The following is an 18447-nucleotide window of genomic DNA, read 5'->3' as shown; positions in this document are numbered from 1 at the left end:
AAAATATAAGTATAAATAAATATTAAATCATAAAAGAAAGAGATCGGGTCAGAGAAACGGGTACCTGGGTCGGGTCGGATCAGGGCAGATGTTACAGGTGGCTTGTGAATAGTACTATTGGTTTGACAAACCCAAACGGAATCGGCCTGGTTGCCGTGTCACATAGCGCCGTTTGCACATTACCATATTTAAACATACAGGCTATGTAGTGTTAGACATAGCTACCGGGGCATGTTGTGGGCGGAAGGGGAGCCACAATGGTTGATTGAGCGTGGGAAATGGAGGCACGCAGCACGAACAGTCCAGGCTTCACTGTAGCTTAGAATAATTACATCACATACATCATTTACATACATACATGCTTATTTCATAATTACAAGTGTTGACTTGTGAACACTCATTACTGTTTTCTTGAAACTCGTGAAACTCACCAACTCTAGTAGTTGATCCGTTTTAAACTGCTTTTCAGGTGTACCTAAATCGGAGTAATTTGATGATCTGTTACTTGCCTGAAGTGTGTGGTTGATGCTATGTGAATAGAGGCAAGGATGTTAGTAGTAAGAATGTATAATTAACGAATTAGTTTTGTTTGTATCGCCTAGACTGTTAAACAATGATAGAACGAAGAAATGTAATATATTGTAAATTAGTTGTAATGTTTCTTTATAAACAATGTGATGATATCAGAGGTGTCTGTTACATTCCCGTTTTACGCTTCCGCATTGTGCTAGTCGGGGTGTGACGTATGTATATACATATACGTATATATATATAATACAAAATATTATATATGTCTAGTTATAAATTGATATACACATTTATATTACGAAATATTTAAAAAATGCATATAAATAAATTGTATAATCCGGTCCGGTTTTATGCGGTTGGTTTTCGGTTCAAACCGTAAATCAAATCGTTCACTACGATTTGAAAATTTTCAAACCAACCGACCGAGAGTAAAGAAAAAAAAACCAGCCGCGAAACCAAACTGATAGCCTGTTTGGGCGGTTTCGCGGTTTCGAACCGAACCATGAACACCCCTACATATGAAAACAATTGATAGGGTTAACAAATAAAGGGGTGTTATGACCCGTTTAAGAGAGGCCATCATTTACAAACCAAACAATCTGGTGGCTTCCATAAGCGGGGGAAGCGACCACATCGCGACACGTAGGATTTTAGGGTTTTCATTTATATATATTATAGATTATTATCATTTATATATAAAAATAATAAATAGTTTATTCATAAATGAATATATGCAAAAAGACTTAAATGCCCTCCTATGTTGTACGCATGAGGTGATTTAACGGAAAAGCTTAATGTTCGTTAGTGTAAAGGATAAAAAGCAAGGAAAGTTGGCATATAAAGGACAACGTCTGAAAGTAAAGTTTTTAAAGGACCTAATCCATAAATCTATTATGTTTAAAGGACAAAATTTGTATTTCTGTCTATTTTTAATTTAAACTATAAACTATATTTAACACTTTAAATCTTGTAAACCATTTATGATTTTTAAAATCTTTCACTTTCTGGCTATAATATAACTTCTATTATATTCCAAAAAAAGAAAATAATAATAACATGCTCAAAAGCTTAGAAACTAATTTTTATATAATCTTACTATCCTATGTTTTTTTTTATTAAAATTGGTTTATTTCACATAAAAAACAAATGTTTAAATGTTATAAGTTTTGGGTAACCATCCAACAACGGTAATTTTCGTTATCGGCCATGTGATGTTACATGCTCATGTGCATCAAATCTAGATAAATACCTTTAAGGAAAAATACATGTGAATATGACCGACGTTGCTACTATCCAAAACCTATAATGGTTTCATGTTTGTTTGGGATGTTTTGTTGCTTTGAAAAAGCGAGCCAAAACGTCTGACGGTCGCTACTATCCAAAACCTATAATGATTTCATGTTGTTTGGGATGTCTTCTTGCTTTGAAAAAGCGAGGCTGAATTTTATATTTAATATAATGTTTTTTTATGTTTTAAAGCACTTTTTCAGCTTTGTGAATTAGCATTGTTTTAAACTATTACTATTCGGTGTTTTGCTTATCTTTGTTTTAAACTTATTCAATTCATATTGTTTTATAATATGATATTTATTTTAAACTTTGTGTATTGTTTTTTTAAGTATTTGTATGAGTTGTGTCAAATCTTTTTTTTAAATACTATTCTTCTTAAATTATAAATCCTTATATCAAATTAATATTAGTGCTGTATTATTAGTAAAAAAAAGTTGTTTAAATAAATTTTAAACATTATATATACAATGACAGTTTTTAGATATTTATGTCACACTTTCTATATTAAAACCAATTTTTCAGAACGGGCCTGTACATTGACCCGGACGCCTCACCGGGTCAAAGGTCTGACCGACCCAGGAGGGCGGACCGGTGTTTGACCTGGACGACGTCATAAATAATATTACATACATATATATATATATATATAGGAGAAGTATAGTTTGAAAACCCTCTTGAGTTGAGAAAACCCTATGTAATATCGTTTTTTTTTGTTACATGTAATATATGTTGTTACATTTAATACAAAACATTGAAAACATAAAAAAAAATCTTTTGCTAATTTTTTTACATTTTTTTAGTAATTTTTATATATTTTTTCAGGAGAGAGAAAATATAAATAAACTTTTATATTTTTTATTAACTTTAATTGTGGATCACAAGATTTAATTTTTAATTAAAAATATGTGGTTAAGAATGGGTTTCTTGAGTTTTCACAACTCAAGTGGGTTTTTATTCTGACCTAACCCTATATATATATTAGTTTTTTTTTTTGGAAATAGATAAAGACGTGAAGTTAATGTTTGTATTCTACTATCCAAATGCTTTCGTTTGCTTTTATAATTGTAGAGATTATGATACATATAAATAATTTATATACATATAAAAAAATATTAATAATCAAATTTTATGTTCATTTATTATTTATGCATTGCTTTTTGCTTATAAATAATTTATATACATATAAAAAAATATTAATAATCAAATTTTATGTTCATTTGTTATTTATGCATTGATTTTTGCTTTTTAATTATATAAGGATTAAGTTTCATCATTAAAGACATACATATAAGTAGCGGTGCACAAATCATAAAACCCGACCCAACCTGTGAAGAGACCGGACTGACCCGAGGACTAATATAAGAGAAAATCAGAGACCGAATAATTAACCGATGTGATGGTCGGGCATCAGTCTTACTTGAAGTCGGTCTGCCGGTTACTTATACACAGGACCGGAACCGAAATCAATTAACAGATGCTGCAGATCGTCTTTCTTATTAAGCAAACGTGAATCAAGCAAAGAAAATCTGGATACGATTCTTTCTTAGAGCATTCTCATCCAACCCCTCATTTTATGTGAGGGGTGTTTTTATAATTTAGAGAGTGATTTTTGGTGTTGTGAGTGAAGAGTTTTTATATTTTAGAAAAAACAATGATTTTTCTGTATATTTGAAAAGTTATTGTTCACCCCCTATAATTTTTTAATATTTTTTGAAAGTGGTTGTGAGTGAGAGAAAGAGAAAAGTTAATGATAAAGGTATAAAAAATTATTATTTGTCATGAAACAACAGCCTATTAGCAACAATAAGAGAAGAAAAGAGTATGGAGAAAGAAATTAATATCATTCATTGATAGGGATAGTATTACAATGAGATACATGAAGTATATATATATAGGAGTAGAAATCTTGGAGAGAAAGTCAATCTATTTTAGTACTTGATTACCACAATATTATATGAATAATAAAATATTCATAACACTCCCCCTTGGTGATCAACCTCATAGGCTTAGGGCTGCTGCCTCGTTAAAAACCTTGCCAGGAAAACCTAGTGGGAAAAAACCTCAGCTAAGGGAAAAAGAGTGCAGCGCGTATTGTCTCCAACTAATACTAGTGGATCAACTATGTTGCCTCATTAAAAACCTTACTAAGAAAACCCAATGGGATAAAACTTGGTGAAGGGAAAAAGAGTGCAACTTTTAATTCTCCCCCTCATTTGTACATCCCTTTAAATTGTGAGTGTCGATCTTCTGTGATAGCTTTCCTATACTTTGTAGTCGATAATTTGCCATTTGATCTCTTGATATGCAATTACTTAAGTTGACCATATGATCTTCATAAAATATTTCTCTTTCCACCTCTCGTAAATAAATGCCACAAGATCCACAATTATGTTGTGTAACATTCCCTGCATCTATAACACTAACCAAGCTTGTTTCGGTAGGTTAGTAAAATATAATCTAATATTCCCCTTACCTTAAAGGAATCAAAGTATTTATGCAAAACTAGCAACACATATTAATGCAAATATGCATTTAATTATGGTAATTCTAAATCAAGAATTCTTAATTCTTCGATGAAAGATGATAACAATCATTTTTCTATATGTAATAAATGGACATCATTTAACGTACTTAGATGATAAGTTTAATCCATATTAAAAGGTCTCAGCATCTTATAGATGTAGCTTAATGGATTAATTACATAGGTTAAGCAATAACAACATTATGTCAATGCCTTCAAAAATTCTTTCTCTGAAAGTTCTGCAATTTCTCTCGATGATGTAATGTGCATCATCACTGTAAACTGTGATTACTATGAATTTATAAGAGTAGATTTTGAACAAAATATTGCTAATGTTTATCAAGTGTGCATTTCTCTATCAGAATACACTTGACCCGACTATTATAGTCTTAATTTTATAAAGTACGTTGTTCATGTTTTGATATCAATGCTTCAAACACTTATAATCCATCAAAACATCTTTCCATCATGATCAATTATGTATCGATATAACCTCTTTAAAAGTTTTTCCACATAACCTTTCACATTGATCTTTATATCATGTGTCCAAAATTCATATTGTACCAATTCTGTATCTATTGAGATATCATAATCACCAGGTACAATTTCTTTTATTATGTTTATTGGTGCACAAAACAACATTATTTAGATGTCTCGTAATGTTTTTAAGCATACAACTGCTTCAGGAAACTCATCAAGAGTTCCAATTATATTCAGTATACAAAATAATCATATTGTATTCCAATCTGAATATTTATATAACAATCACAATGATCTCGAGAACTTACTTCACATGATTTTGACAATTCAAACTCATCATGGAGTTTCATGTAAATTTCAGTATCCAATACATAACATTCATATACGCATATAACTTCTCCTATTTGTATTACCAGACAAATAAAATACCGGAAAGTCATTACATCCACCATTGGAGAATACATTTCCTCTCCTCATAATCAATCAGAGGTCTTTGCGAAATCCACGTGCCACCAATTTTTACATTACATTAATTTATGATTCGCAACATATTTTACACCTTTAGGTGTATGGACTATTGGTTCGAAAACTTTCCATTTCATTGGAGAATTCAAGTCTGCCTCATTTGCGCCTTTCCGTTTTGGCCAATAATTTTTATATTTTCATTCACAAACAGATTTTAACTCATGATCCTCATCATTTCAAGCGCTACATTGTATATACAAATATAACGACGTCGATTTTGTTTCGATTCCACACATTTTCTAGACATGACATAATTTACCGAGATCTCTTTATTTTCAGGTACCTAAGGTTCTTCTAGAACCATCATGTCTGGCATCTTGTTAGGAGACCCTTTCACTATACCTCGACTTGACCATGTTAATTACTTGCTCCATTTTCGAGGATTTTTATTTCGGAATCGACCAGTCTACCATTTCCGGCATGCCATAGACTTATCACCAATATTTGGTTGTCCTTCTAGGACTTAATCTTACATGGAGCACCAGCAGTTGGTATATGTGACTTAGCTAGTCACTTTATTTATGTCAGTCAATTCATCTGGTAATTATCATTGTAAATGAGTTATCCTTGAACTTCTTGTTCATAGTTTTATTGAGTATCAATTATTCATACCAACTCATTTATTTTCCAACTGCCTTTTAATCTCCCCCTAAGTTGGGAATGTTGATTCCATCAACATATATTTCCAACTTCTTCTAATGTCTTATCTTTATGCGTTATGGTGAATTAATTTCAAGATATACCGCACACCAAAAAATTTTAGATGAGAAATATCTAGTTTCTGACTAAAAGCCAATTAAAATGGGGGAGAAAATATTATAACTTATAGCTTGATGTGAATTATTGTTACTACATGTAAAATTACATGCTCCTAAATACAAATATGAACTCTTGCTCTTATGATTATTGACTTTGCATCAATTATGAACGTTTAATGATTGTCTCAGCAGAACACTTATTTCAATGATAATTGATAACTTGGGAATTAAATTCACCCCATGCCACTCTAGAATAATATGCTTGTTATCTTATCAGATAAGCCATGACACATGCAAACTTAAAGTTGTGAACCCGATAACCATTTAGACGATGCGTCGGTTTAAAACACTAAATGGTATCATATCGGGATATTCATATCCAATAATCATTTCCAGATACTTAGGAATTCACACCCAACTATAGTTGGGATAAATAATTTCCCTTAAGAGCAAATCATGAAGAATCTTATAGTTCTTCAATTAATATTCACATCATCATCGACTCGGAATATGGTCTAACCGGTCATGCCAATTAATTAAATAATCATGATCCATAAACTTCTGGTTTATGATCAATATGTATTACTTGCACTTATGCTAATTCAAGACATAAGATACAAGTGCACTTAGTGTTATTGTCTCAGTCATGTTATAACACTTTTCCTTTTCATATGATTACTCCCTTAATTTTTCATGTCTAGTGGTCTATCTCATTATTAACATGACCAACATTAAAATTCCGATGGTCGATCTCATGACCACGATTACTACTTTCTCATTATGTCCATGATCATATTGTCATTACTAATTTTCAGTTATATCCATGATCACTACGTTTCCAATGATCAATATATCATCACATTCACTTCAAGGAATGAAGTACAATAACCAGTCAATTGCATTCGCTTTAAGAATGGAGTAGGACAAGGTAAGTTTCATGGTTGTTTATTATTTTCTTGGACATACGGGTATGAAATCATCATACCTTTTATACTTGTCTAATAATATTGCTACTTGAAGAGCAATGTTAAGGTATAACATATGGAAATTGTGTTATCCATATTTTCCTTATAAATAAACTTCTCTATACACAATCTCTGTTGAGAAGTAATTACGTGTCCGAGTCATTAAAGATTCACTGGTCTAACATCTTATGACTTTCTTGGTAATGACATGTACGAGTCACGTATGATTTATCGGTCTAAACCTTACGACCTTTTTATGAAAATATAATGAGAATCAATGAACATGCCACTTCAGGTCATGTCATATCAAAGCATGTTTACACTTTTCTTTATAGTGATAATAGACAACAACTCTTAACATGCTTATACAATGAGCTTTACAGGGAGTCTCACACTTCAGGCGTAATACCATTACTTTTAAATAATTCAAGTATGTATGTTTCAGGCACCATGCCTTTATCTTTAATAAATATCAAATATCTTGAAAACGTGCATCATACAGACACATTATATAATAAATACATTTTTTTTATTATATCATAGTATATTTGGTCAACAACATATCTTACTTCCATATATTTGTCACATTGATTTGAAAAACATACAAATATATTCATCTAAAGTTCTCATGATATGATATATTAACAAAATAAGACCAGATAAGTATTTTTTTTATAATAATAATGCTATAAAGAATCTCCAATTTTTTTTAAACGTCCCCATGATAAAGGTAAAAACAAAACTTCCCTATCTCATATAAAAAATTTATTCATGCTTCTTATATTCAATTTTTTTTTTAGAAACTCAATATTCTAAAATCCCATGTCGAAAACAAATTAGTCAAATCAAATACCAAAGCTTTACATCAATAATGAAGTGCTACCAGGAGTCCTCAAATGCGTGGATTAACAGTAAAACAAAACTCGGTTTATATATTTGAATAAATTACAAGCACATGTTTGAAGACAAGAGCATCAAATTATTAAACAAGATATTATCCAAAAATATCCGCATGTAATCAACTCCAAAATTTAATGCTTACATACTCTGCTAGTAATTCAGTAATTATATTAACAAGGCTAACAAAACTAAAACACATAAGTCTCTTTTTCAAGCAAAACAAAGAAATCATGCTGGGGATATAGGAATAGGAATGTGATTTAACAGAGCATATAAATAATTTTGGTGAAATATACTACAATCACAAAAATTAAATACGTGACCAACACAGTAATCACTATTTTTAATATCTTTCAGCATCCATATTTGTTTTCAAATATTTGATCAATAACCAAATTATATTAGTAAAGCCCATAGAACAAAACCAATTACAAAACAATGAATGTTTTCTGTCTGATAAGCTAGTTTAGATAATGATCTATTGGGTCGGCGATTTTATCATGTGTGATAAGTTCTAATTTCAATAACATAAGGCACAAAATATATAAACACGTGTTAAGAGGGTATATTCAATACCTTATTATGCAATTAATAGTGCTAATGGGCATCGGTCATGACAAGGTTTGATGGTTGCTTCGTGTGGCTAACGTACACAAGAAACCATGGAAGTGGATTACAATTTTGGTGAGATTACTTTCTTGATGATAACGTGTTGTGAAACAACAGCCTATTAGCAACAATAAGAGAAGAAAAGAGTATGGAGAAAGAAACTACTATCATTCATTGGTAGGGATAGTATTACAATGAGATACATGAAGTATATATATAGGAGTAGAAATCTTGAAGAGAATGTCAATCTATTTTAGTACTTGATAACCACAATATTATATGAATAATAAAATATTCATAATGTTATTTAATTGAAATGGAGAGAGAAATATAGTGAGTTTTAGTGTAATTTTTGGTTTAAGGATAGGAGGTTGGATGAGAATGCTCTTATTACACGAATCAGCAAAGCAAATCAATTAACATATCATCTTTCTTATTAAGCTTGATTATCTTCATTTATCTTCTTGCTTGATTATCTTTTTTTCAAAAATTTGAAGTGTTTGCTGTATTTGGTACAAGATTTCTTGTAATTGCTTGATTAGCACAATATGATTTCACAATTTTGGTGCTTAATTGATCAACATAGACTTGATTTATTGTTTGATTCAGTGCGCCCACCAACTGTTTGATGAAATGTCTTATGGAAGAATCAAAGAAGATCTGCAGCAACCCGCTAATATGGAAACCAAATAAGTATCTTTTATATATTATTATACTTGATTACACAATTTCGGGTCGGTCTTGAAATAGTTCGGTTACCCGGGTCTTGGCCCGATACCCGAACCGAAACCGAATTCCCCAAATTATCTGACCCGATGAGAAACCGAAAGTTAAAGTGCAGGTCCGGGTTTCGGTCTTTTTCGGTCCGGGTTTTCAGGTTTTTCGGTCCGGACCTATATATGCACACCCCTACATATAAGTTAGTTGGCTGGCTTACTTTGTGTTTTTAAAGACTTTCCACACAGCACTTGCGCAAGTTCGAACCAAGCATGCCTTTTTGATTTATTAAAAAAAGGTTTCACCTGTTCAACCGGCGGCTCACCGGTTCCGGTCGAACCGTGAACCGTCAAACCCGGCCGGGTTATTAGAAAATGGTCTATATCATGTTAACCGGACCGATCCGTCCGGCCGGGGTTTCAAAACACTGATTAAAACTAGAGATGGAGTCAATCTTTTAATATTGATATATTGGTTTTTAATGATCCCAAGTATTGTCTTTTTGTCACTGCTAGTCTCAACTAATGAATTGACTACTGATGGTCCCAACTTTTAAAGTATTTATTCCTAATGGTACGCGACTAACAATATCCTAACGTCGTTAGTTTCAGGTCGTTGGGAAAACATTTTTAGCCGGAAAATTCAAATTTGTTGCCGGAAAACACCACCTGAACACCGCAACCACCGCCAATTAACTCACAGGTAACCAACTACTACTACTTGAGCACTATCAACCGATTCCGACGATGGTTATAGGGTTTCTGGCGACCTCAATAATTGGGGCTTTTACTAGAAAAAGGTTCCTAGAGGTCCGATACGAAATTACCAAGATGTTTGGGACGAAATTGTTGAGTTTTCGGGAAAAAAATTGAGTTTTCCGGCCAAAACGGTTTTTCCAGCGACCTGAAACTAACGACGTTAGAATTCTGTTAGACGCAGACCGTTAGAAACAAATACTTTAAAAGTTGGGACGATTAGTAGCCAATTCATTAGTTGGGACCAACAGTGACCAAAAGGCAATAGTTGGGATCATTAAAAACTAATATAACTTTAATATTAGATGAAATTGGTAACTATAAATGTCGTATATGAAGAAATTTTTAGAGATTAATGAAAATTTACCATCTAATTTTCTGTTTTTTTTTTATTTTATGAAAATTTTATTTTATTCAAACATTGTAATGCATATAAGTATTTCACATTGTTTTGTTCTTTTGTTAAAATAGTTTATCCAACTCGTGTAAACACGGGTATTTAACCTAGTGTGTGTGTGTATAGGGGAAGTATAGAATGAAAACCCATTTGAGTTATGAAAACCCTATGTAACATCGTTTTTTTTATTTTTGCACATGTAATATATGTTGTTACATTTAATACAAAACATCGAAAAATTAAAAAAAAATTGGTTTGTTATTTTTTAACATTTTTTTACTAATTTTTATATATGTTTTCAAAAGAGAGAAAAAGTTTTATATTTACTTTTATATTTTTTATTAACTTTAATTGTGAACCACAAGTTTCAAACTTTAATTAAAAGCATGTGGTTAAGAATGAGTTTCCAGAGTTTTCACAAATATATATATATATATATATATATATATATATATATATATATTTTGTTAATCGATAGGAGGCTGAGCATTGGTTTCGAAAGAAACTATGGAGGAAGAATCAAATGAGTAATTATTATTATTATTATTATTATTATTATTATTAATAAGCGGATATAATGAGAGAGATCAAGATTAATAACATCTACTAAACCAACATTTTTTCCTTAGCATTATACATAATCACCTGAATAAATATAAAGTTAAGCATTTGAGATAATAATGATCATAACAATCATTTCCCAATCGACTGTTGTATTGTGATAATGTCAACGAAGCACATGTTAAATTTGTTGTTAGTTAAAACAAGACTTTATAAAACCATAATGAAACGAATTTGAAATAAAAAATAAAATTATAAAATTTAATGTTAGGTTGGTTATTACAAATAAGTATAAATAAATACATTACCGAACAGCACAAATGAATTAACGCACTGTTCATGTTCGTTCATTAAATAAACGAACAAAATTTCTTGTTCGTGTTCGTTAATTTATTAAACGAACTTCCCGCCTAACAGTTCACGAACTGTTCGCTGAACGCTCGGTTTGTTTACAGCCCTAGATACATATGCAAACATCAAATTCGTGGGTTTGTGTTTAGGTTTAAATAGGGTTGGGTCAGTTTTGGGTTGAATGAATACATATAGCTACACGTGTCGTGTTCGAGTTGACCCACGTCTAACCTGTTTAATTTTATAAAATTTAAAAATGTATTTTTATGTCAATAACGAGACAGTAGAATTATATTGGCTATCGTTATCCACACACCCTTTGACTTATACACCCCCCCCCCCTTTCAAGTGTGTTTCATACGATCGTATAGCCCATATACGATCGTATGTAGGGTGTGTAGATAACCAAAGGATGTACCAATAACCTATCCCATTATATTTTTCCAAAATTGTGAAGGAGTCAAGTCTTATTATATTTTCCAAAAAATATAACCACTTTCAGAATTGTACAATAATATATTTTTCCCAAAAATGATAGCACGTTCAGAATGTTGTACAATGATATATTTTTCCAAAAATGTTGCGGTTTTAGAATGTTGTACAATGAGTTTGTATGGGTCGACATGAATACAATACATATAACCATAAAAAAAATTCCTTTTATTTTTTTTAGTTTTTTGTATTAGTATTTTATTTAAACTTATAAATCTATAACTAGAAACTCAGTCGTATATAAAATAATAATTACATTTAAACTATAAAACCACATTCTTATCTCTCTTTTCCTTTTCAAAATTATACCATAAAAAAAACCCAATTAGTTTAAATTTATGACATAATAATAATAATAATGCATTTTCTTGAAAAATCTCAAATTAAGTGGGCCCACTGCCAAAGCGAAGTAACCTGTTTAGCTAAACATGCTTATGTTGCAACCAAAATAATCTACTTAGACTAAACTCAAATCCAGGAATTTCAGGTGTTTAATAACCTGAATCCATTTAGAGCAAACTCAAATCCATAAATATATTTTGTATTAGATTCATGTGAGTAGGGCTGTTCAAAACCGGATATCCGAAGTTTCAGATATCCGAACCTTTCGGATAGTGATTTTCACTATCCGAATCCAAAATTTCGGATATCCGAACTGCGGATATCCGAATATCCGAAAAAAAAAAACATGCTTTAATAATAAAAAAAACCATAATCATCTCAAGAATTCAAAACACACAACAAACAATCAGACTCTCTGCATCTAATCTATCTACGGTTTCTGTTCATATCTACGGTTTCTGTTCATCATCATATTCATCTCAAGTTTCCAAATCAAACAAACTAAACATAAAACAACCAAATAACATACAATTCATTGTTCAAAATAAAGTCAGAAACACAACACATTATTCCAAAATAAACATCTTGAGAATTTGTTATATAAAATAAAGAAAAGGCACTGCATATTATGAAAATAGATCTAGGTTGTTTGTATTTGTTATATAAAATAAATTAGAAAAAATTAAAATTAATATATCGGATAGTTCGGATATCCGAACTATCCGAAAAATCTGAAAACCGGTATCCGAATCCGAATCCGAATCCGAATTTTCGGATATCCGGGATTCGGATATCCGAAAATTCGGATAGTTTGAATACGGATAGTCGGATAATTCGGATACGGATTCAGATTCGGATACTTTTGAACACCCCTACATGTGAGTGTCATAACTTCACACCCCAGTCCCAGCTCCCAAACTATAACCAGGAATCTTTTCAAGTTTTCTCTCCTTCATAACCTCCCTCATCCTCTTAACATCTTCCCACAACCCATTACTAGCATATATATTTGACATTACCACATACACACCATCATTCCAAGGCTCCATTTCCTGCAAATGTTTAGCCACCCATTCTCCCATCCTCACATCCCCATACTTCTCACACGCCCCCATCAGACACCCCCATATCACCGCATTAGCCTCCACTGGCATCTCTTCTACTACCTCCTTGGCCTCCTCAAGCAGCCCGCACCGACCCAGCAAGTCCACCATGCACCCGTAATGCTGCAGCCACGGCTCCATCATGTACTCCTTCTTCATCATACTAAAGTAGCGTTTCCCTTCGTCCACAAGCCCGCCATGCACGCACGCGCTCAGCACCCCCACAAACGTCACCCCGTTAGGCGTGACCGACGCTTCTCTCATGCCGTTAAAACACTCCAACGCGTCACTAACGTGCCCGTGCGTTGCGTACCCGACTATCAAACTCGTCCAAGAGGATACATTCCGTTCACGCATTCGTGAAAACACCCGATACGCCAAATCCATCCTGCCGCATTTTCCATACATGTCTATCAACGAATTCGACATCAAAACATCCGATTTGTCCAACCGTTCGGCCCGAACCACACACGTATGCAACTGAAGTCCCAAACCTAAATCCCCTAAACTCCCACACACGGAGACCACGCCAACCATCGTCACACCATCCGGTTCCAGCCCGCTTCTCTTCAACTCCAAAAACATACCCACCGCTTCCCGGGCCCGCCCGCTCTGCGCCAACCCGCCAATAACCGCATTCCACGAACCGACATGTCGTTGAGGACTTTCATCAAACACCTTGCGTGCGTCATCAAAGTGGCCAGCTTTTGAATACAAACCAATAAACCCACTTTCAGAATACATATTGGAGAGCAACCCATGTTTGATTGCAACCGTATGAAGCTGTTTGAGCATCAAAACCTGAGTTCTCTGAGACAGGGCTTTGAGAATGACTGGCAGTGTGTAGGTATCCGGGTGGACCCTAGCGCGGGCCATTAAGATGGCTACATAGAGTGCTTTAGAAGGGGAGTTGAAGCGGGTGTAAGCTCTGATGATGGTGTTGTAATAAAATGGGTGGCTGTGGAAATGGAGCGTGTGGGTTCGTATAATATGGGCGTGGAGTTGGCTGAGTTGATGGATGGTTGTGCAGTTGGTGATGTGGGTTGAGATCCAGTGTTGTTGTTGGTGGGTTGAATAGAAACAAGTGGCAGCGGCCAAGTGTTTGTGTTTGGGGATTTGATGTCTTACTCTTGAGATGTTGGTGAAGAGAGGTTGAATTGAAGTCATGTGTCATCGGTTCAGACAACAATACTCTGTCTCTTTAAGGTTGGCAATCTATACCAAACTGACGTCAAACTAATTATTATATAGATAAAGATTTAAATGTCGGTGCACAGTTTTGTTTATTTGAATGTATTCAAGATTCTAAAACACAGAAATACTAGAAACAAGGCTTCACAACATTTAAAACTAACTAAAGATTTACACCTTCAACAACAAACAACATTCAAACTCATCATCAAACTACCTACTAACATCGCCTTTTCAACTTACTAACTGCTTCGTCTCGTAACAAATAAGGCATCAGTAGGGCTGGTGGCCTCTCCAAGACCGTGTATTCCTCCTACTGTCTTCCGCCTAATTTCGCCAGCAAATCCGCACACTGGTTCCATCTCTTCTGGTATGAATAAGGGTGCCGCTTCGCTCCGTCATCATTTTCTTGATCACATCCAGAAGAGTCTTGGGCCCATGTTAATCATCCCTAAGTGAATAATAACCCGAAATTAACCCTATCACAGTCGGTCTCGATCAACAAGCGCGACAGGTTCTTCTCAGCCACCAGACGTAAGCCACTGTATATGCTCCACACTTCGACCTCGAGACTGGTATAAGATCCTCCCTCCAACTTGCCCATGTACCCGCACAGCCATCTTCCTCTGCCGTCTCTGATCAAACCCCCGAAGCTTGAGGGACCGGGATTCCCTCGTGAACTCCCGTCCGTGTTTAACCTGAGAAAGTCATCGGCTGGTAACATCGGTCGCATGTTAGCAACAGCATTAACGTGATGATGATGCACATTTACATGTTGCGGAAGAACATCGACAGAAGTCGCCATATTTTTTTTCTTTCTGGAAATTGATCGAAGAATTAGAAATATGTGTTGGGTTTGTTTGTGTGAGTGAGAATGTGAGATTGATCAGTGCTTATTTATATACTTATTGAACCCACTTGCTCGGTAGTCGGTTAGTCTCTTTTTTAAAATACATAACAAGAAGAGATCAATCTCTGTTCAAAATTAAAAAAAAAAACATCAACTTACGGATAACTAACGTTAATCATTTGTAATATAAATTAATCAGTAACTTATTGATCGATGATTTATCTTTTGAAGCAAAAAAAAAAAAAATCAATCGGCTGTGTTAATATAACGATAAATAACAATGATAATCTATGAACTTTAATGCTAGTCGGTAATTTGTCAAAAAAAATATCAGTAACTTTTTAGAAAATTTGACTGTTATATTAATGATGAAAAACATTATAAACCCGACTTTTTTTTACTTAACAGATTGGAACAAGTTTGAAGAAACTTAAAAATCAGGATTTGATAAGTCCAAAATCGGTTTTGCACACAAACAACAGATAAACTGTTGTTGCACTCTTTTTTTCGTTTGCTTTTTTACTAATACATTTTATATATCATGGTTGGTGCATCTTATACCATTTTAAAATATACACTCTAGATTGATGGTTAATGTAAAGGTAGGGTGTTGTAAATTGCGCAATCGTGCGTCTCCAAAGTTATATATAATTTATAACTTATAGTCCTACATTGTACTTACACTTATGAGTCATATAAATATTTAAGCCAACAAATTGTATGTTAATAACTAAATGGCTTAAGTCCAATTGCCCAAAAGTTATACTACACAAGATTCCCATATTGATGTTATAAGTTAAACATAATATTAGTTACTAGCTTAATGTTTACCTGACGAAGTAGTCTAAACTTTAGTGATACGGTGTTCGTCTTCATCATAGGTGAGGTAGTGGGTTTCAGTCCTTACAAGTACACTGTTAGATGAATTTATGGTGGAAAATTTTTTTATTAAAGAAAACTAGATTAATATATAAAGATGGTTGACAAACATCAAAATTTTGATGTAAAAAAAACTAGATTAATGTTTAATCGTTAGTCGTGTATATGAAGTTTAGTTTGATTTATTTATTTCGGTGCCACAGTTTTGTTTTTTTGAATATTATATTAGTTTAGTTATGATATATATGCAAATCATTTTGATAGTTAAACAAAGGTAAAATTTTGAAAATAAGCATTTATGAAAATAAATTTCTAGTTTTAGGTATTACTTGCAAAAAATTCCAGAAATAGGTATTATAAATTAGTCGTGACGAGTAGTTTGTAAAACCAATTAAATGGAAAATTCCCAAAATAAGCATTTATGAAAACAAATTTCTAGTTTTAGGTATTATTCGCAAAAAATTCTAGAAATATGTATTATAAACTAGTCGTGACGAGTAGTTTGTAGAACCAATTAAAAATTGTCACGTGTCCTTAAACTAACCGTAACGAGCACGTTCACTAATCATTTACTCGTCATGACTAAATAAGTTTAATGTCTCGTAATCAACGCCCACGAGTTATTTAAAAGTCCTTTAGTCTCGACGACTAATTTACTCGGTTTACATTCCTTACACAAGTAGTTTATTAGTAGTCAACTCGTCACGACTAGTTTAACCTTATAATCTACTCATCGCGACAAAAAGGACTTATGAATTGCTCGTGGGTATTGATTACGAGGCATGGAACTTATTTAGTCGTGACGAGTAATTGATTAGTGAACGTGCTCGTTATAGTTAGTTTAAGGACATGTGGTAAGTTTGGATTGGTTTCTATAAACTACTCGTCACGACTAGTTTATAAAACATATTTTTGGAATTTTTTGCAATTAAAACTTTTCTAGTATCCTATAAAATGAAACAAATACTTATTGTAACGAGCACGTTCACTAATCATTTACTCGTCACGACTAAATAAGTTTCATGCCTCGTAAAAATAAAATAAGTTTATAATACTTATTTTGGGAATTTTCCCCCAATTAAAACTTGTCGTGTGTCCTTCAACTAACCGTAACAAGCACGTTCACTAATCATTTACTCGTCACGACTAAATAAGTTTCATGCCTCATAATCAACGTCTACGAGTAATTCATAAGTTCTTTAGTCGTGACGACTAGTTTACCCGATTTACATTCCATACACGAATAGTTTATTAGTAGTTAACTCGCCGCGACTAGTTTAACCTTATAATCTACTCGTCGCAATTAAATGACTTATAAATTACTTGTGGGCGTTGTTTACGAGGCATGAAACTTATTTAGTCGTGACGAGTAAATGATCAGTGAACATGTTAGTTACGGTTAGTTTAAAGACATGTGGCAAGTTCTAATTGGTTTCTACAAACTACTCGTCACGACTAGTTTATAATACCTATTTCTGAAATTTCTTGCGAATGATACCTAAAACTAAAAATTTGTTTTCATAAATGCTTATTTTGGAAATTTTTCCTTACAAATATGTTTGTGTGGCTTGATGGATTTTCAGTATGTTTGTTTAGCAACTGTAGGCAAGTTCAATGCCTTCGTTCGAATCTCATATTAAGCAGCTATTTGTTTGATTATTTGATATTTTCAATGGTGGGTTGTGGATAGGGGTGTTCTTTGGGTTCGTTTTTTGGGTTTCGGGTTTTTCGGGTCGGGTTCTTCAGGTTTCAAAGTTTTAAATCTTAGCCCGAAACCCAACCCAAATCTCTCACGGGTTTTTCGAGTTCGGGTAATTCGGGTTCAGGTTTTTTCGAGTTGGGTTAATCGGGTTTCGAGTATCCTAGAAAATGAAACAAAAAATAAAAAAAATATTATAAAAACTTCAATGCTAAAATTAAAACAACAAATTCTTCTTTGCTCGTAACGCAAATAATCAAATAATAAACCATCATAACTTGATAAAGTCATAAAAACAATTCAAAAGAAGATTAAAACTAAGTAACTAACTCGAACCATAATCGTCTTCAATAAGACATGATTTGGTTGTTCGATTATGGTTGCTATTAGTAATAAACGAAAAACATAAATTAACAATAAACAATCGATCCATAATAGTAGGAATGACAACGGTCTATTAGGCTCAGATTCAGATAACTTTAGTGAATAAGACTAAGCCTATTATACCTAAAAATATATTTAATTTCAAAATTA

The 18447-nt window shown here is 33.0% G+C and overlaps 1 protein-coding gene across 1 annotated transcript; it reads right to left on the bottom strand.

Annotated features, from left to right (window-relative positions):
• Positions 1 to 13084: 13084 nt before the first annotated feature.
• LOC143588864 (pentatricopeptide repeat-containing protein At1g77170, mitochondrial-like) lies at positions 13085 to 14239 on the bottom strand. Its single transcript, XM_077069770.1, has one exon. It carries the CDS (start codon positions 14168 to 14170, stop codon positions 13085 to 13087), a length of 1086 nt encoding a protein of 361 aa, XP_076925885.1. The 5' UTR covers positions 14171 to 14239.
• Between the last annotated feature and the right edge of the window lie 4208 nt (positions 14240 to 18447).

This window comes from Bidens hawaiensis, unplaced genomic scaffold, assembly GCF_021521415.1.
Source record: "Bidens hawaiensis isolate Kalapana, Puna unplaced genomic scaffold, B.hawaiensis_p1.1 tig00036830_1, whole genome shotgun sequence".
NCBI lineage: Eukaryota > Viridiplantae > Streptophyta > Magnoliopsida > Asterales > Asteraceae > Bidens > Bidens hawaiensis.
The sequence above is the reverse complement of the archived record's forward strand: the minus strand, read 5'-3'. Positions and strand labels throughout refer to the sequence as shown.

Coding starts and splice junctions, on each gene's coding strand:
- LOC143588864 (XM_077069770.1), bottom strand. CDS start 14,170: ATGGCCCGCGCTAGGGTCCACCCGGATACCTACACACTGCCAGTCATT.